The 20,047-nt window shown below is 53.9% G+C and overlaps 1 protein-coding gene across 1 annotated transcript in view; it reads left to right on the top strand.

Moving 5' to 3' along the window:
• RNF212 (ring finger protein 212) overlaps window positions 1-20,047 on the top strand; it is a 58,245-nt gene that overhangs the window by 17,706 nt on the left and 20,492 nt on the right. The window contains exons 4-8 of the mRNA XM_054553659.2: window positions 4,949-5,005; window positions 11,068-11,126; window positions 15,377-15,429; window positions 15,529-15,577; window positions 17,309-17,354. Coding sequence (XP_054409634.1) covers window positions 4,949-5,005; window positions 11,068-11,126; window positions 15,377-15,429; window positions 15,529-15,577; window positions 17,309-17,354 — 264 coding nt within the window. The remainder of the gene's footprint in view (window positions 1-4,948; window positions 5,006-11,067; window positions 11,127-15,376; window positions 15,430-15,528; window positions 15,578-17,308; window positions 17,355-20,047) is intronic.

Raw genomic sequence — 20,047 nt, 5'->3', positions numbered from 1 at the left:
ATGGAGCTGTGGGAGGTGCACTTGGTTCCGTGATGAGCCAGGTGCACTATTCTGAGACCATGGAGCTGTGGGGGGTGCGCTTGGTTCCGTGATGAGCCAGGTGCGCTATCCCGAGACCATGGAGCTGTCGGGGGTGCGCTTGGTTCCATGATGAGCCAGGTGTGCTATCTCGAGACCATGGAGCTGTGGGGGGTGCGCTTGGTTCTGTGATGAGCCAGGTGTGCTGTCCTGAGACCATGGAGCTGTGGGGGGGTGTGCTTAGTTCTGTGATGAGCCAGGTGCGCTATCCTGAGACCATGGAGCTGTGGGGGGTGCGCTTGGTTCTGTGATGAGCCAGGTGTGCTGTCCCGAGACCATGGAGCTGTGGGGGGTGTGCTTAGTTCCGTGATGAGCCAGGTGCGCTATCCTGAGACCATGGAGCTGTAGGGGGTGCGCTTGGTTCTGTGATGAGCCAGGTGCACTATCCCGAAACCATGGAGCTGTGGGGGGTGCGGTTGGTTCCGTGATGAGCCAGGTGCACTGTCCTGAGACCATGTGTTTTCTGTGTTCTGGAGGCAAGTTCCTTTGAAGATATTTGATCAGCAAATATTTTCTGCCAAAATATTTCTGTGGGTTGAATTTTTACTTTCTTAATGGTGAAACATTGACATACAAAAGGTTCTGATTTTGACAACGTCCATTTGGTCTGTTTTATTGTTGTTTTTGCTTTTGGTGTCACATTGAGACAAAGTGGTCTTAGTCAGCTCTCGGGTCCTTTGTGTAAGATGCCCCCTCCCCATATTCACACCTTAGAATCTCAGGTCAGGGCTCTCTGGGTTCAGGGCAGCATGTTTCTTCTTGACACTGTCCTTCCCTGACAGTCGCCCGGGGCCTTCTGCCTGCCAGGCCTCCAGTCCCCGCTGAGCCCTGCATGGCAATGCTGGCTCCGTGGGCCCCCCTCCTGGCAGCTGAGCCCCTGCCATGGCAGTGTTGTCTCTGTGGGCCCCACTCCTGGTAGCTGAGCCCCTGCATGGCAATGCTGGCTCCGTGGGCCCCCCTCCTGGCAGCTGATCTCCTGCCATGGCAGTATTGTCTCTGTGGGCCCCACTCCTGGTAGCTGAGCCCCTGCCGTGGCAGTGTTGGCTCCGTGGTCCCCCCTCCTGACAGCTGAGCCCCTGCAGTGGCAGTGTTGGCTCCGTGGTCCCCTCCCCTGGCAGCTTTTACCAGCTGCTGTGCCAGTCCTCTCAGTTGCGGCTTGTCCATTCTCTACCTGTTTGTTCCTGACCGTCCTCCCAGTCAGCACGCGCCTCCACTCCAAGCCTCCCCCACCCCGAGCTTCTGACGCAGGTCATTGTCCTCTGTGCCCACCCCCACATGCTGAGTGGCACTTCTTGCCTCCTTGGATGTCACTGGACAGCTGCAGTCCACGAGTCTGGGGGAAAGCTGCCAGGAGAGGAAGGGGTCCTTCCTCTGGCCCCCGCCCCACACTTCCTTTCCCTCTTCCGTGAAGAGTGCAGCTCCCACCGTTGGCCGCCCCACCTGCCTTGTGGGGAAAGAGGCCTAGTGGGGGCAGCCAGGATCTGAGGCAGGAGACTGAGGATGGACCCCCGCATGTCACTCTCCTTCGTGGGCTTGTGCCTTCAGGCTGTGGTCAGCCAGGTTCCCAAGACTGTCCTCCTCTGGGAGGTTATCCCACTGCAGCAAGCTTCCTGGCTTCTGAAACAGCCTGAATCACCCACAGTATCTCAGGCTGTCCGGGGGCTGTTCTGAAACAGTCTGAATCAGCGCAGTATCTCAGGCTTTCCCGAGGCTGTTCCCGTCTCAAGTTATGCCCAGCCACGTCCTTCAGGGAGGTGCCCAGAGGCTCAACCCATGGAAGCCAAGCAGCAGCCAGAGATCCCCGAGAACACTGGGTCAGCACAACACGGGCACCCAGACCAGGATGCTGGCGGTCCCAGAGCCAGCCAGAGTCCCATGGAAACACCATCCAGGACGTACCTCACCCCCTCACCCTGCTCCATCCCAGCAGGACGCTTGTTCAAGCCAAGTCCCCTTGGGGCCAGAAGTTGCTTGAGTTCATAAAACACGTATGTTATCACAGACATCGGAGCCACAGGCTGCGCGCTCCGGGGTAGTTTTGCCAAGTGCTGCAGGGGCCGGGTGCTGTCGCAGGAGAGAAGACCCAGCAGACCCAGCCAGCCCCTTCAGCCACCTGTCTGCTCTGCCCCTCATGCCTCTCAGGCTTTAGGCGTGGACCGTGGAGACGGCTGGCTCCAGCCTGGGCAGCACAGGCTCTGCCCAGTGACCTCATGGCCCCACTGTTTGTCAATTACGCCGCGGAGGTGAGCGCCACAAGCACAGGGTGGAATTTTCCCGCAGCTACATGACGTGACGTGGTATTGGAATATTTATGCTCTAATATCAATGTAACATAAATATTGGAATATTTGTTACCATATGTTAACACATAATGGATTTAGTGTTATTTTTAAATGAATTAATAAATACTTTTAAATTTGTCTCAGTCTTAATTTCTAATAGGGTAAATATCGACAGATAAAACCCACATAAGCAAAACTCTCTGGGGCCCTCAGTAACTTTTAAGAGTGCAAAACTGGCCCAAGACCAAAACTCTGAGCACCAAGGCTCAGGCCTTGGGACCTGCCCTGGGACAGTGTCAACAAACCACCTCAGCCACTGCCTGCCCTGGTGCCCCTTCCTAGTCTAGTTGGTAACAATTAAACATCTTCCTCTTCCCAGTAATCCTCTAAGATCCGTTCCATCCACACAGCCTCTGCCCTACCACGGGCTTCGTCAGCACTGAGCATGCAGACCCTGGTCCTGGCATAGTCGGGAGCTCATGTTGACGAATGCAGGCACAGGCCACTCCGTGGAGGAGAACTGGTATCGAACCGAAGAGTGAGAAGTGTGCTCCGGACCAGGCAGCCGCCTCTCGTGGCCTCTTGGCGAGAGTCCGCGTGAGTGACCTGCACTCTCCCCCAACTGCCTTGACTCTCAGGCCTTCGCGGCCTCCCAGTTCGCAGGATGCGGGCAAAGCACGCGTGAGCACCGGGCAGCTCTTCCTCGGGGCCCTGGGCTGTCCTGGCCCAGCGCAGCCTCTGTGACCATCGCAGCCCTGGAGTTTTGCAGTGATTTCATTGACCTGTTTCTCTGGCTCAGTTCAAGAGGCATATTCTCTGCAAGATAAACACTCACCGTCCCTTTTAAACTTTGTTTTATTATTAAAATCTACCCTCTTCTGAGGCCACACCCAGTGTCTCAAGTCTCTGGGCCCCAACATTGGTCAGAGTCCAGGCCAGACAAACCATGGAGGCGGCATGAGGCTGCAGGCCTGTGTGCCTCCCCCAGTGGAGTCCTGGAGGCTGGGGTAGACCCCGCAACACCCGGACAAGTGGGTCTTGGCTGCCCCCCAAGCTCATGTGAGGCTCCCCAGCTCCACTCTCAGTAGAACTCACCCCATCTGCTGCTCAGGTCCCCTTGGAGACTTTCCCTGCAACCCAGTCCTTGCTGCAGCCACACCTGCCAAATCAGGACCAGCCACAGACTGACCTCGTCTCCCCAAGGCCTTTCTCTAAGAACAGCCAGACCGGGCACCCCCACAGCCGGGATGAGGCGCGTCTGCCGGTAGGTTCCTCCACGAGCATGTGAAGCTGAAGAGCAGAGGCCCTTGCCTGCAGGTGGAATGTTCCTGCTGAGGGTGCTTTGGAGAAGCTTCCCACACGGGCACAATTGAGTGTGGCTTTGAGGGGCGTGTGCAGGTGTCCCCGACAGGCAGCAGGACTTGAGAAGTGTCGGCAAAGGTGGGAAAGGGGCCGATGCGTACGAGAACTGGGGTCAGGGCAGCCTGCGGAGTCCTTCTGTCCACTCCTCTTCATAGCCCACGGGGTAGCACCCAGGACTGTCTTACCTCCTTGGTAGAGACACAGTCCCCTTGTCGAGTAGGGGAGAACCCTAGAGCTCCAAGTCACTCCGAGGACGCAGCAGCCGGGAGACCATGAGGCTGTCATCCCTGCTGTCCTGTAGGAGGGCCCCTGTGCAGCCCTGTCCTCTGGAGACGGCCTCTCATGGAGGAGGTTGGGAACAAAGGCCTGGCACGTGCTGGGCCTGCCTTTCCAGAGGAGGGAAGAAGCCTGCCCTGTGTTTGCACCGGGCCAGTGAGCCATGGGCAGACAAGGCCGCTCCCTCCTGCTTGTGTTATCATCGCAGTTGGCAAGGTGGAGTGAAGTGGGGGATGGAGCTAGAGGATGCCGACTTTCAGTACCAGTGGAGCCACAGTTAGCCCTGTTGTCTGTCAGCCCTTCCAACCTGGTCTTTCCAGAGGGTAGGCACCATTGTCTGAACACTCAACTCATACGAAATAGCTCTTTTCTTCCTCTGAGGAAATCACAGGCCTCTCTTTCCTCCTTACGTTGGGACTCTCAGAAACCCAGTTCAAGCTGTCTAGACAGCATGCATGGAACCCGGGGCTCCTGTAAATGGGAGGGTGCTGGTGTCAGGCGTGGCTGGCCCTGGGAGTGCAGACAGGCCCACCAGGCATCTGCCAGCTCTGTGGGTCTCGCTTAGCCTCATTCTGTGTGCCAGCTCTCTTTCCACTTGCCCCAGCCATTGGTCCACACCTGTTTGGTCAGGAGGCCATTCCTCAAACCAGTGGCCATTATCAGAGGGACAGCACCCTGTGGTTGGCCCAGCGGTAGAGCACCACTCACAACTTGAATGGAGCAGGTTGCTGGGGAGACTTTCCTGTCATGCCCATTAAGCCTCCCCTGTGTTTGCCCTTGGCCCTGCCTGTGCAAGCACTGACCATGGGCATCTGTGGGGGCAAGACACACGTAAGACAAGCACTGTGAGCTGTCCTGAGAGTCCCTCCAGCCTCCTCCTCCCCCAACAAAACTTCCAGCCATAGAGACCGTGGATCTGTGTCAGCAGCTGAAACATATGATCTTTTCAGATTTTAGAATTTCAAGAAAAACACAGGAAGAGATTGTTAGCCTTCTATAGAGAAAAGGTAAGTCGAATTGATTCATTGCCACTTGAATTTTTTTGACCTTTAGATTTAAATGTCAGACTTGTTAATTAACACCTTGCTCTCAAAGGGGACGGCTGCTAAATGCAATATCTGTTTCTCTACGTGTTTCCAGCTATGGGGACATTGTCACTGTCCCCTTCTGAGCAGCCTATTTGCCCAACCCTTGTCTGTAGTTACCAAGTAGCCCCTTGGGTACAGCACCACATGGGCCTCCCTGCCCGGCCACACTTATCCCCTCAGCCACCGGGGGCAACATTGGGGCCTTGGGAGTTTGGGAGGCAGCTTGAAGGCTTCTCTGCTCAACCATCCCATTTTAAAAAACAAGTCCTTTTTAAAAAACTTTGAAGGTTATGTAGTCGGTAAAGTCAGGAACCCAGCTTTAAAGACAAGGGACCCTGGGGCCACTTCCCCGAGTCCGGAAGCCAGCTTGTGACCCTGCTGCCTCCTGTCTGTGCATGAACATTCTGTGTACACCCAGACCTGGAGCGGACAGATCACCCTTGGCCCTGCTTGCCAGCCAGTCACTCCCCTTCCATCCTGTCACCCCCTCCCTGTCTTGTCACCTTGCCCTGTCCTGTCACCCCATCTCTCCCCTCACCCCATCCTGTCACCTTATCTTGTTACCCCATCCCTGTCCTGTTACCCCAACCCCATTCTGTCACCCTTACCCCATCCTGTCACCACTCAGGCCATCTTGCTACCACCATCCCATCCTGTCACCCTTCATCCCATCCTGTCACCCCTCACCCTCACCCTGTCCTGTCACCCCATCCCATCCTGTCACCCTCCATCCCATCCTGTCACCCTTCATCCCATCCTGTCACCCCTCACCCTCAACCCTGTCCTGTCACCCCATCCCATCCTGTCACCCCTCACCCTCACCCTGTCCTGTCACCCCATCCCATCCTGTCACCCTTCATCCCATCCTGTCACCCCTCACCCTCAACCCTGTCCTGTCACCCTGTATCAATCTGTCTTCATACTGCTATAAAGAGCAACCTGAGATTCGGTAATTTATAAAGGAAAGAGGTTGAATGGACTCAGTTCCGCATGACTGGGAAGGCCTCAGGAAACTTACAGTCATGGCAGAAGGCAAAGGGGAAGCAAGGCACGTCTTACATTAACAGCAGGAGAGAGGGCCGGGGGGACTGCCAAACACTTTTAAACCATCAGATTTCATGAGAACTTACTATCACGAGAACAGCATGGGGGAAACTGCCCCCATGATCCAATCACTTCCCACCAGATCCCTCCCTTGACACATGGGGATTGCAATTCAAAATGAGATTTGGGTGGGGACACAGAGCCAAACCACATCATTCCACCCCTGGCCCCTCCCAAATCTCATATCCTTCTCACATTTCAAAACACAATCATACCTTCCCAGCAGTCCCCCAAAGTTTTAACTCCTTCTTTAACTCAGAAGTCCAAGCCCAAAATCTCATCAGAGACAAGGCAAGTTCCTTCCACCTATGAGCCTGTAGAATCAAAAACAAGTTAATTGCTTCCAAGATACTATGGGAGTACAGGCATTGGGTAAATGTTCCCATTCCAAATGGGAGAAATTGACCAAAATAAAGGGGCTGCAGGCCCCATGCAAGTCCAAAACCCAGCAAGGCAGCCATTAAATCTTAAATTTATCCTTTTACCCAATGTCTCACATCCAGGACATGCTGATGCAAGGGTAGGGGGGCTCCCAAGGCCTTAGGCAACTCTACCCCTGTGGCTCTGTAGGGTACGGCCCCAGTGGCTGTTTTCTGGGCTGGGGTTGAGTGCCTGCCGCTTTTCTAGGTGCACAGTGCCAGCTGTTGGTGGGTCTACCATTCTGGCGTCTGGAGGACAGTGGCCCTCTTCTCATGGCTTCTCTAGGCAGCACCCCAGTTGGGACGCTGTGTGGGAGCAACCACCGCACATTTCCCTTCTGCACTGCCCTAGCAGAGGTTCTCCATGAGGGCTCTGCCTCAGCAGCAGACTTCTGCCTGGACATCCAGGCATTTCCATACATCCTCTGAAATCTAGGTGGAGGTTCCCAAATCTCAGCTCTTGTCTTCTGCACACATGCAGGCCCAATACCATGTGGAAGCCGCCAATGCTTGGGGTTTGCACCCTCTGAAGCAGCAGCCCAAATTGTACCTTGGACCCTTTTAGTCATGGCTGGAGCCAGAGCGGCTGGGATGCAGGGTGCCATGTCCTGAGGCTGCACGAGAGTTGGGCAGGGGGCCTTGGCCTGACCCATAAAACTACGTTTTTTCCTCTGGGCCTATGATGGGAGGGGCTGCTGTGAAGATCTCTCACATGCCCTGGAGACATTTTCTCCACCGTCCTGGCTCCTTGTTACTTACACACATTTCTGCAGCCGGCTTGAATTTCCCCTCAGAAAATGGGTTTTTCTTTTCTACTGCATGGTCGCGCTGCAATTTTTTTCAGACTTTTATGTTCTGCTTCCCTTTTAAACATAAGTTCCAATTTTAGATCATCTCTTTGTGAACACGTATATGACTGTATGCTTTCAGAAAAAGCCAGGTCACATCTTGAACGCTTTGCTGCTTAGAAATTTCTTCTGCCAGATACTCTAAATCATCTCTTTCAAGTTCAAAGTTCCACAGATATTGAGGGCAGGAGCAAAATGCCTCCAGTCTCTTTGCTAAAGCATAGCAAGAGTGACCTTTGCTCCAGTCCCAATAAATTCCTTATCTCTATCAGAGACCTCCTCAGCCTGAACTTCACCATCCATATCACTATCAGCATTTTGGTCAAAACCATTCAACAACTCTCTAGGAAGTTCCAAACTTTCTCACACCTTTCTGTCTTTTTCTGAGCCCTCCAAATTGTTCCAACTTCTGCCCATTACCCAGTTCCAAAGTTGCTTCCACATTTTTAGTTATGTTTATAGCAGTGCCCCACTCTACTGATACCAATTTTCTTTATTAATCCATTATCACACTGCTATAAAGAACTACCTTTATATATATAAATCACTGGGTGATTTATAAAGGAAAGGGGTTTAATTGACTCACAGTTCTGCATGGCTGGGAAGGCCTCAGGAAACTTACAATCATGGCAGAAGGCAAACGGGAAGCAAGGCACATCTTACATAGTGGCAGGAGAGGGGGTGGAGGGGAACTGCCAAACACTTTTAAACCATCAGATCTTGTGAGAACTCACTGTCATGAGACCAGCATGGGGGAAAGCACCCCCATGATCCAATCACCTCCCCCAGATTCTTCCCCTTGACACATGGGATTACAATTTGAGATGAGACTTGGGTGGGGACACAGCCAAACCATATCATACCCCCACCACATTCTGTCACCTCTTAACCCCATTCTGTCACCCCTTTACCCCATCCTATTACCCACTTCCTGCTCCTGTCACACCCACCCTGTCCTGTCAGCCTCTCCCCTGTCTTGTCACCCCCCACCTCATCCTGTCACCCCCCCACTTTTGTTCTCTCACCCTCATCCCATCCTGTCACCCCCACCCACCTTGTCACCCCACTCCATCCTATCACCCTCACCCCATCCTGGTACCCCCACCTATCCTGTCACCCCCATCTTCTCATTCCCACCCCATCCTCTCACCCCCACTCCTGTCCTGCCACCCCCATGCCATTGTCTCTCCCCCACCCTGTCCTCTCTCCCCCACCCCATCCTCACCCCCACCCCATCCTCTCACCCCCATCCCATCCTCTCCCCAACCCCATCCTCTCTTCCCCACCCCATCTTCTCGCCCCCACCCCATCCTCTCGCCCCCACCCCATCCTCTCATCCCCACCCCTGTCCTTCCACCCCCATGCCACCCTCTCTCCCCAACCCCATCCTCTCTCCCCAACCCCATCCTCTCTCCCCCACCCCATCCTCTCCTCTCTCCCCCACCCCATTCTCTCTCCTCCACCCCATCCTCTCACCCCACCCCTGTCCTTCCACCCTTATGCCATCCTCTCACCCCTACCCCATCCTCTCTCCCCAACCCCATCCTGTCACCCCACTCCATTCTTTCACCCCCACCCCGTCCTTTCACCCCCACCCCGTCCTTCCACCCCCACCCCATCCTCTGTCACCCCACCCCATCCTCTCTCACCCCACCCCTTCCTCTCACCCCCACCTCATCCTCTCACCCCCACTTCTGTCCTGCCACCCCCAATGCCATCGTCTCTCCCCCACCCTATCCTCTCTCCCCCACCCATCCTCTCACCCCCACCCCATCCTCTCTCCCCCACCCCATCCTCTCACCCCTACCCCATTCTCTCTTCCCCACCCATCCTCTCTCCCCCACTCCTGTCCTGCCACCCCCATGCCATTGTCTCTCCCCCACCCTGTCCTCTCTCCCCTACCCCATCCTCTCTCCCCCACCCCATCCTCTCACTTCCACCCCATCCTCTCTCCCCCACCCCATCCTCTCTCCCCCACCCCATCCTCTCTCCCCCACCCCATCCTCTCACTTCCACCCCATCCTCTCACTTCCACCCCATCCTCTCTCCCCCACCCCATCCTCTCTCCCCCACCCCATCGTCTCTCCCCCACCCCATCCTCTCACTTCCACCCCATCCTTTCATCCCCACCCCATCCTGTCACCCCACTCCATCCTCTCACCCCCACCCCTGTCCTTCCACCCCCACCCCATCCTCTGTCACCCCACCCCATCCTCTGTCACCCCACCCCATCCTCTCTCACCCCACCCCTTCCTCTCACCCCCACCTCATCCTCTCACCCCCACTTCTGTCCTGCCACCCCCAATGCCATCGTCTCTCCCCCACCCTATCCTCTCTCCCCCACCCATCCTCTCACCCCCACCCCATCCTCTCTCCCCCACCCCATCCTCTCACCCCTACCCCATTCTCTCTTCCCCACCCATCCTCTCTCCCCCACTCCTGTCCTGCCACCCCCATGCCATTGTCTCTCCCCCACCCTGTCCTCTCTCCCCTACCCCATCCTCTCTCCCCCACCCCATCCTCTCACTTCCACCCCATCCTCTCTCCCCCACCCCATCCTCTCTCCCCCACCCCATCCTCTCTCCCCCACCCCATCCTCTCACTTCCACCCCATCCTCTCACTTCCACCCCATCCTCTCTCCCCCACCCCATCCTCTCTCCCCCACCCCATCGTCTCTCCCCCACCCCATCCTCTCACTTCCACCCCATCCTTTCATCCCCACCCCATCCTGTCACCCCACTCCATCCTCTCACCCCCACCCCTGTCCTTCCACCCCCACCCCATCCTCTGTCACCCCACCCCATCCTCTGTCACCCCACCCCTTCCTCTCACCCCCACCTCATCCTCTCACCCCCACCCCTGTCCTTCCACCCCCACCCCATCTGCTGTCACCCCACCCATCCTCTCTCACCCCACCCCTTCCTCTCACCCCCACTTCATCCTCTCACCCCCACCCCTGTCCTGCCACCCTCATGCCATCCTCTTTCCCCTACCCCTCCCAGGCCACCATAGCCCCATCATACTCCTTGACAGCCACCCAAAACCCTGCCTGGAGGCTTCTTGCAGGAGCCAGCCTGGGCTCAGATTTTGTTATATTTTGTGTATGTTGTCTCCTAATCCTCCCAGCAAACCTGGCGGATGGGCATAAGCCATGATTACAGACTGGACAGTGGGATCCTAGACTCTAGTCACTCCCTTGGGGTCTGGCAGCTCCCACACACAGGGCGGGGCTCCAGCCTGACAGCAGAGGCTGTGCTGTGGGATGACCTGGCAGTGGCCGTGTATGGAAGGCACTTGTGTCTGACTTTGAGGCCAGGTGCTCCCCTGGAAGGGCTGACACTGAATTTGCATCCTGCCGGCTTGTGGGGAGTGCAAGCACTGAGATTTGTCCCCTGGGGCTTGGGTTTGACTTCGCTCTGCACGGCCCCCAAGGCCGATTTCCTAAGTGTCTGATGGGCCGGACTCCAGGCAGATTTACTCATGAACAGCGTGAGGGCATCTCTATGCAGAGTAACCCACATTCTGATTCAGGCTTTAAGAAATTTAGAGGGTCACAATGTCACTCAGCATAGCCTGTCTGATAACAAAAGGTTGTGTAATTATGTTTAGATTTCTAGGTTGGAAGAATCCCTTAGGAAGTCAGTGCTGCAGATAGAACAGCTACAAAGGTAAGGCCCCCCCCACCCCCCGTGAGTGCTCAGTCGAGGCAGCCACTGCCATGCGCGTTGGTCGTCTGGTTCTCCAAGATCAAGAATGAAAGATGACTGCAGATGCAGAGGGAAGAGCTCATTCATTTACTAGAAACTTGTCAGAGCAAAAATGCTGTGGGAAAACCAAAGGGAAGAAAGGAGACAAAAAAGAAAAAGTGAAAAAGAGATGAATGGTTTCCCCTTGGGGCAGGTGCCCCAGTGATTGCTGAGGCAGTGGGAGGGGCCTGGGAGAGCAGCAGGTGCCCCCAGCCTCTCAGAGTGACCCAGCACAGGTGGGGTGGCCCTGCAGCCAGGGACTGCGGGACTCCACCTGCTGCCTGGCTGCCTGCTTTCTGCCAGGAGTCGTAGCCGTTTGTGAAAGGTACATATATGTGGCACGTTCTGTGTATAAAGGCACTGCTGTGAATGGGTGATGCATCTTAGGAAGAAACATCCAGAGTTGCTAGGATTAACCAAGATGGGGACTTAAAGTATTACATTTCAATATCTGGAAAATCTGCCATTTGAAACCCTCCTTTCTTGTACATTTTAGCTCATCCGTGCCTTTGCCGTATTGCCTCTGTTCTGAATGCAGTTTTACTGCATTCAGAGTTTCTGGAATTTGGAATCAATAACAGGTCAGAGTTCAGTTACCACAGTCATACACAGATACGGCACATCTTACGCTCGGCGATGCCTTAGATTTTACGAGACATGTGTTGAATAGTCACAAGCCCCCATTTGCTGGCTGCGTACTAACGTGGAGGTCGAGGAGTCAGGAGCCCTGTCTGCCTCCCGTTGGCTGTGTGTGTAGGGGTGGGTGAGCCTCCAGCATGTGTGCAGGTGCCCGCCTCCCTGCTGTTTCAGGCAGCTGAGCGTGGCATGGCCTCACTGGGGCCGTGGGGCCTGAGGGAAGCTGGGGACACCAGTCACACTGGCTGGTGGCCCTGCTCCTGACATGAAGTTCTGATTGCCTCTGGTGAAAAGGGATTCTTTCCCCTGTCGTTATTTTGGGTTCCAAGAGTTGCCATGGGCTTGTGTTGTGAATGGTGTTTCCAGGTGTCAGCAAGCCAACTCCAGGCCAAATCCATCCAGCCTGCAGTGTATTCTTTTCTTCTTTTCCTTCGCTTTTTTTTTTTTTTTTCCGAGACAGAGTCTTTCTCTGTCACCCAGGCTGGAGTGCAGTGATGTGATCTCAGCTCATGCCTCAACCTCCCAAGGCTCAGGTGATTCTGCTGCCTCTGCCTCCCAAGTAGCTGGGACCACAGGCACGCACCACCACACCCAGCTAATTTTTTTATTTTGTGTAGAGATGGGGTCTCACTATGTTACCCAGGCTAGTCTTGGACTCCTGAGCTCAAGTGACCCTCCCGCCTCAGCATCCCAAAGTACTGCAATGACCGACATGAGCCACTGCACCCAGCCACAATGTATTTTCATGTAGCCGCCAAGCTGAGCATGACTTTTACATTTTTAGAAGATTGTAAACGCATTGCAACAGAGACCTTATGTGGACAGCAAAGCCTCCTACATTTACTAGCTAGCCCTTTGCAGAAACATTTGCAAATTCCTCCTTTAAAGCATCACAAGAGGAAAGGCAGATACTTAAAATGCATCAAAGGGGCCGGGCGCGGTGGCTCATGCCTGTAATCCCAGCACTTTGGGAGGCCAAGGTGGGCAGATCACCTGAGGTCGGGAGTTCGAGTCCAACCTGACCAGCATGGAGAAACCCCATCTCTACTTTAAAAAATTAACAATTAGCCAGGTGTGGTGGTGCACACCTGTAATCCCAGCTATTCAGGAGGCTGAGGCAGGAGAATCTCTTGAACTCGGGAGGCGGAGGTTGTGGTGAGCCAAGATCATGCCATTGCACTCCAGCCTGGGTAGCAAGAGCAAAACTCCGTCTCTCAAAAAAAAAAAAAAAAAAATGCATCAAAGTGTGGAATTACTTTCATTTTTTTCCTTGTTGGTGTATAATTTTCTTTCATTCTGTAGATTCACGTTTTGCATCAATTCTGTAAAATTCCTGCCTATTATCTTTTCAAGTAGTACCCTGTGCATCCCCAGCCACAACCTGCAGCTCCCCGCCTTCCACGTCAGCCTCTGCTGTGATCTCCGTCGTCTTAGGCCACCTGGTCACATGCTGGGTTCCTCCTTCCAGCTCCCTGATTTTCAAGTTAAGCCAGTGAACCCCACTGAGTTAGTTAGTTTGTTTGTTTTTGAGACAGAGTCTCACTCTGTCACCCAGGCTGAAGTACAATGGCACGATCTCAGCTCACGGCAACCTCTGCTTCCTAGGTTCGAGCAATTGACTTGCCTCAGCCTCCTGAGGAGCTGGGATTACAGCACCACCACGCCTGGCTAATTTTTGTATTTTTAGTAGTGATGGGGCTTCACCATGTTGACCAGGCTGGTCTCAAACTCCTGACCTCAGGTGATCCACCCACCTCAGCCTCCCAAAGTGCTAGGATTACAGGTGTGAGCCACCACACCCGGCCCCCATTGAGTTTTTGTTCTGTGCATTACAGTTAATATTTCTAGAACATTCCTGCTCATTTCACCATTTGGAAAATAGTCCTTGCTCATTGTTGCATCTTCATCTTTTATGTAGTCATTTCACAGACAGCCTTTTTATTTTCCTTACCTGATATCCTCAGGAATCCAAATCTGCCTTCTTTTCTTCCACTCTTGCTGGAGGAGGTATATCTCTGCTGATCTCTGGTGAGGTTGCATAGGTCAATCCCACTCTCTACATACCTGGTATTGCCTGCATTTTCTTCCAGAGAGGATTCCCATGTGCTCTGCCAGCCCAGCTGACCCGCCCCAGACCGCTGCGCCCCCGACCCCGTCTTGCCCAGCCTCACTGTGGTGGCGTTCGTGCCACCCACTTTTGTTGTCGTTGTTGTTTTTGTCATCATCCTCTTGCTCCCACGAAACAAAGTGCGTTTTAGAGTGGTCTGGAATCAGGAGCAAGTGCCCTTCAAAGGAGCCAGGCCATAGCCCTGCCAGACGCAGAAGGCTCAGGTACTTCCACCCACCACAGTCAGCCACGCAGCAGCCAGTGTTTACTGAGCACCAGGTGCATTCTCAGCGCTGTTCTGGGGGCTGGCAATTCGGAGTAAGCCAAACAAGCCAAGTGTCCGTCCTCTGGGAGCTTCTGTGTGGGGAAGAGGAGGCAGAAAGTGAGCTTGTATGTTGGGCCGGGACACAGGCTGTCAGGGTAAGTGACTCTGGGTGAGGAGGTTGAGGGGCAGTGCCAAGGCAGGCTCTAGGAGGTGACTGCAGAGCGGAGGCCCAAGTGGTTGAGCTGTTGCACAACTGCCTATTCCTAGCTAGCTTGGTCCCAAACTGAAACTGCTGAGGGCAGACTCAAAATCCAGCCAGCATAGACGGGCACTCGGTGCCAGGAGACAGCCCCACCCCTCATCTGCAGTCATGCACCTCAGTGTGTTCGCAGAAAGAGACACGCTCTCCCAGTCTTACAGGTGCATCTCAGCATGTCCACCAGGCCCCGTGAGGCAGAGAGGACCCAGGTGCAGCAGCCTTCTGTGGCAGGGCGTCACGGGGCACGGCAGGCGGTCTCTGCTACTGGCCATCGTGGAGATCAGTCCAGGGTTGCTAGACTGGAAAACGTGACCAAGTAACTTGTCCATATTTCTCTTGCTGGCCTGTTTTTCTTTCTTTTCTCTTTTCTTTCCCTTCCCTTTCCCCTTCCTTTTCCTTTTCTGAGACGAGTTCTTGCTCTGTTGCCCAAGCAGGAGTGCAGTAGTACAGTAGTACAATCACAGCTCACTGTAGCCTCCAACTCCTGTGCTCAAGCAATCCTCCCACTCCTGCCTCCCAAAGTGTTGGGATGATGGACATGAGGCACCATGGCTGGCCTCTTAGTGGCCTTTCAAAGCTGGTGCGTTAGTGGCTCCTGTTTCAGGTCTTAATTTCACACCTTTAACACCCGCGATGGCCATGTGCTGAGTGACAGTTGCAGTTGTAAGAGCCAGTGATGTAAATGGCAATGGGTGTAGAGTTCACTTGGCTTCAGCGCTAGGGAGGAGCAGGGCCGTGGGACTCACAGGACGCTTTGGGAACTGCTGAATTCATGTGAAATGCCCTTTGCAAACCCAGTAAGAACATTTCACTGATTCAGAGCCTTCTTACATTTTCAGTTGGAATGACCTGGGGGGAAGTCAGTTTTTATGGTTTAATTCATTACCTTTTCTCCATCTATTTAGTATGAGATCATCACAACAAACAGCTTTCAGCACAATAAAAAGTTCAGTTTCAAGTAAGTAAAATCATGCCAGAAAGAGAACAAAATAGAGATGCATGTTGCTGAATCACACTGTGTGCACTGACGTTGGCATTTTCCTCATCGCTCTTCCAGCAAAACCACACGGATGCCTGCTGCCACCTTACTCATCAACCCCCGACAGGTGTGTGGGTCGCTCGCAGAAATCACAGGACCCTCAGGTCTTTCCGCTTCTGCACCTCCCTTCCCATCCCAACCCCATCCCCTCTCTAAGCCCCTAGATTTTGCTAATCCAGACAATTGACTGGACATCAACTCATTTTGGTACTAATTTCATATCCCTGTGAGGCTCAGGTCCCAAACTAAGTGTGTGATCCAGGCTGGCCAATCAGAGCACTCCATCCCTGCAGCCGCAGTGATTGATTTGGGAATGATCATGTGACCCAGTGTTCTGCGTGCCGTCCGCTCAACTGGGGTTCCGGTGCCCGGTAGCTGACAGCCCTGCCCTAACAGGAAATTAAGGGGCTGACCTGGTGTGCCTTTCATGGAATCCTTCTTTCACCTGGGGGATGGCCTGAACCCATTACCCAACCCATGGCTGGGGGTCCCTCACACAGGAAACGTTCCTACTGGCAGATGTCCTGTGGCTTGTGTCTGCCCCATCTCCAGGCTGTGCCTGCCTGGCCATCACTCTGGCACAGGGAGCCCAACCTCATGTTCCCTCCAGCACCCCAGAGAAAACCCAGCCTGGAGTAGCTCCTAGCTCTTCAGATGGAAGGCACAAATTCAGTCTATCCCTGTGATAGGAAACACATTCAGATTTATTACTTATAGGTCCTGGATGGGGAGGGTGCCATGCGTGGGGAGGACAGTGCTCTGTCCACAGGTAGCAAGAGGCAGGAAAGAAGGCTCAGGCAGAGAGGGGGCCTCGTGGGCCAGCACCTTTATTGGGGCTCAGGGCATCATCCAGGCAGGTTTCCCGTGGGGAGTTTTAATTGGTGGGTTTAGAGCAGGCAGGCACAAGCTCCACGGGGTCCTGCTGTGACTGAGGGCGTCACTGTGGCACATCTGTACGGTCCATGAAGGGTGAGGGGTCAGCGGGGCCAGCTAAGTGGGTTTTGTCCACCCTCCCACAGGGAGGTGGCCACTGGGAGGCAAGTGTCCGGATGGACCACACTGAGACACTGGGAGCAGGTGGAGAACTGGAAACTGTTGAAGGTGACTGAGCCCTGCCTCTGGTATGAGAAAGTTAAACCTGTCTTCAAAATGAATGCTGAGGCCACCTAAAATTAGAAGAATTCATTCCAGCTAGGCTGGACTAATGGGAGTCATCCCTGGGACTCTTGCTGGAGCTGTTGGAAAAGAGGGAGCCTCTTTCCACAGAGATCACGAGCCATAAGGATGGTAGGGCTAGGAGGGGGCTAACGCAAAATGAATCCGATGATGTTTTCCTGTCTGCCTTTGGCAAATGAAGGAACATACTGAGCATGCACGGTGTGGTGTGTGTGGCCAGGCAGCGAGTGATAACAGAAGTCAATTCGGGATCCCACTCTCAGAACGTCCTAGCCCAGCAGGCTCCAGGCAGGTGTTGGCAGAGAGAAGAGAACGGGTGGTCTGGAGGGAGAAACTGAGTGTGCAGAGGTGCAAGAGAGAAATGCCAGGGAGAGCCCAGCCAGGGTGGGACGGCCAACGGCCTCTGTCCTGGAGAGGCTGCATCCCAGTACAGACAGCGGGTGGCCCTAAAGAGGGAGGAAAATGGCAGTGATCAGATGCCTAAGTGGCTAAACTCTGGCTGCAGCACGAAGCTAGAGGAAGATTTAGACATTTACGCATGGTCTCATCGTGTGTATTTCAACTGACATTGTTATAGGTAAGTCCTGGGCTCACTCAAAGTCTTTCACTGTGTGTTTAACAGACTGGAGTCGATGGAAGTTGATCTCTCTCCTTCTCCGATTAGAAAAGTAAGTGCATCTTTCCTGCCGAGTTCCTCTGTGTACCAGACATGTGGCATTTCCCATTTTCCTCATTACTGAAAAACATAACCTCGTGCAACAGTAGACAGATTTTGCACAGCGCCCCTGCACCATGTGCTGGCTCCTGCATCATGTGCTAGTCCCGTGGGTGAGAGGGGTGGGCTGTGGCTATAAGCTGGGTCATGAGAACGCTCCTCTTCTGCCTGAATGGCTGGGACTGCAGTTGCATCTGGAGAAACAAAAGCAAATGCGGACGGAGTGTGGCAGGGTCCCACGCAGGTCCTTTGTTGGTCCCGTGTTGATCTTGTGTTGACCCTGTGTTGGTCCTATGTTGGTCCTGTGTTGACCCTGTATTGGTCCTATGTTGGTCCTGTGTTGACCCTGTATTGGTCCTATGTTGGTTCTGTGTTGATTCTGCATTGATCCTCTGCTGGTCCCATGTTGGTCCCGTGCTGGTCCCTGTCGGTCTCTGTTGGTGTCAAGGAGAAATGGCAGCAAAGCTGGTGGCCCTGTGCTTTACCTGCCTTCACTTGCTGTCCCATGAAGTGACAAACAGTGCTGAAGAAGACAACAGTAAACTTTGTCAGCCCAGGAAAAGAAATGGGTCAGAAAAGCTAAGGACTCTGGGAAACAGGAAACAACAACTTCAAGCTGGAGTGAAGCAAGACCAGAGGAAACCTGCCCAGAACTCAGGGAGAGTCCAGGCCCGGCTCTCTGGTCGTCTGCCCGGATGGGCAGAGCTCAGCGCCAGATGCACCACGTCGGCCACACACCAGGCAGCTCGGAAACGGGAGAGAGGAGGCAGTTTGGGAAGGGCTCGGCAGAGTGAGCTGCATCCCATGGGAGGGATCAGGACTTGAGAAGCCTGTGAGGCAGGAGGGGGCCAAGGAGCAAAGGCAGGAAAACCGAGTGGGTTCTAGCAGTGGCGAATGCCTGTGTTACACAGTGCCAGTTATTGGCTTATTTGATTTATGTGTTGCTTCGGGTTGTGCGACACAGTGTGGCTCATTGGCAAGCACTGTTCCGAGCCCTTTATAGATATGAACTCAGTCATCCTAGCAGCCCTGTGACATGAGTAATCACACCCGGAGCCAGATGATGGAGGAACCTGGAGTCAGGATAAGAAGGCGGAACTGGATTCAGTAGGGAACGAAGAGCTGCCACAGCTTCCGTGAAAGAGAAACGCCAGTTCCTTGGCAGTTGGGTCAAGCACACGCGTCCTCTCCCTGCCCAGCTCACCTCCCCCATCCTCATGGCCACGCCCACACCCACCGGCAACACTGGAGCCGTGCTTCCAGAGGGATACACTTCCTCCCGGGTGCACCTCCTCCCTAGGCAACTGGCCCACACCTAGGACCCCACCCACCCCCTCAGGCCCCGCTGGAAGCTCTTATGGAGCCCTCCCCCGGGTCCCTGTAGGTCCCCACCACCTGCCTTGGCTCCCCCAAGGCCGGACACCTGCTTCCAGCTGTCCTTTGCTGCATTAGGGCCTTGTTTCACGGGTGAACTCACAGCCTCCAAGTCCCCACGGCTTAAGGAGGAAGAACTTGGTTCTGTCAGGTCAGCTTTCTACCTTTCCTTAGGATCTGAGTAATTGAGGAGGATAGAGAATACTCAAGACTGGCAGGCAGCAGGCATGTCGGGTTCACGCCTATAACCTCAGCACTTTGGGAGGCCAAGGCAGGTGGATCACTTGAGCCCAGGAGTTTAAGACCAGCCTGGGCAACATAGTGAGACCCTGTCTCTAAAAAAAAGAAAAAAGAAAGAAAAGACTGGCAGGCTAAATTGTTTGACACTTCACTAGGTGCTACTGTTGGAAATTATAGAAATTATTGCTGAGGAACCAGAAAGTAGTGAATCAAAGTTTCTAAGTGAGAGGCAAAGACCAGACACGGGCACACATTTTCTGTCTTTTGCTTTTTGTTTGTTTGTTTTTGTTTTTTGTTTTTGAGACTGAGTGCAGTGGCGAGCTCTCGTCTCACTGCAACCTCTGCCTCCCGGGTTCAAGGAATTCTCCTGCCTCAGACTCCCAAGTAGCTGGGACTATAGGCGCGTACCACCATGTTTGTATTTTTAGTAGAGACGTGGTTTCACCATATTGGTCAGGCTGGTCTCAAACTCCTGACCTCATGATCTACCCACCTCAGCCTCCCAAAGTGCTAGGATTACAGCTCAGCCAGCACACATTTTTGTAAAGGGCCAGATAGTAAAACATTTGGACTTTGCAGACCAGACAGTCCCTCACAGTTACTCAACTCTGTCATGGAACTGCAAAAGCAACCATAGAAAGTACGGAAGCTAATAGGCATGACCATGACTGTGTTCTAATAAAACTTCATTAATAAAAATAGGCTGCAGGCCATAGTTTGCCAACCCGTGTGCCACACCAGAATGCAAATTTCAAGGAAAGTGTCTGAAACCAACTTTCACCTCCTGAAACGCCTTGTCACCCTGGAGTGGATGTGTGTAGCAGTTCCTTTGGAAAGAGCTCCCGTCCTCCCTGCCACACATGATGGCCTGGAGTGAGAGGTGCTCCTGGTAACCCTCAGCCTGAGCAGGGGTTCTGGGACACCACCTGTTGCCTGTGCAGACTGAGGTCTCACTCTCTGGCCTGCAGAGAGCAGTGTGCAGGCCTCTCTCGAGGTGAACCTCCCACACTGTTCAGGGCTGCATGGCAGAGA

The sequence above is a fragment of the Pongo abelii genome, chromosome 3 (genome assembly GCF_028885655.2).
Source record: "Pongo abelii isolate AG06213 chromosome 3, NHGRI_mPonAbe1-v2.0_pri, whole genome shotgun sequence".
NCBI lineage: Eukaryota > Metazoa > Chordata > Mammalia > Primates > Hominidae > Pongo > Pongo abelii.
Note: the sequence above shows the minus strand (reverse complement) of the source record. Positions and strands in the feature narration are given on the sequence as shown.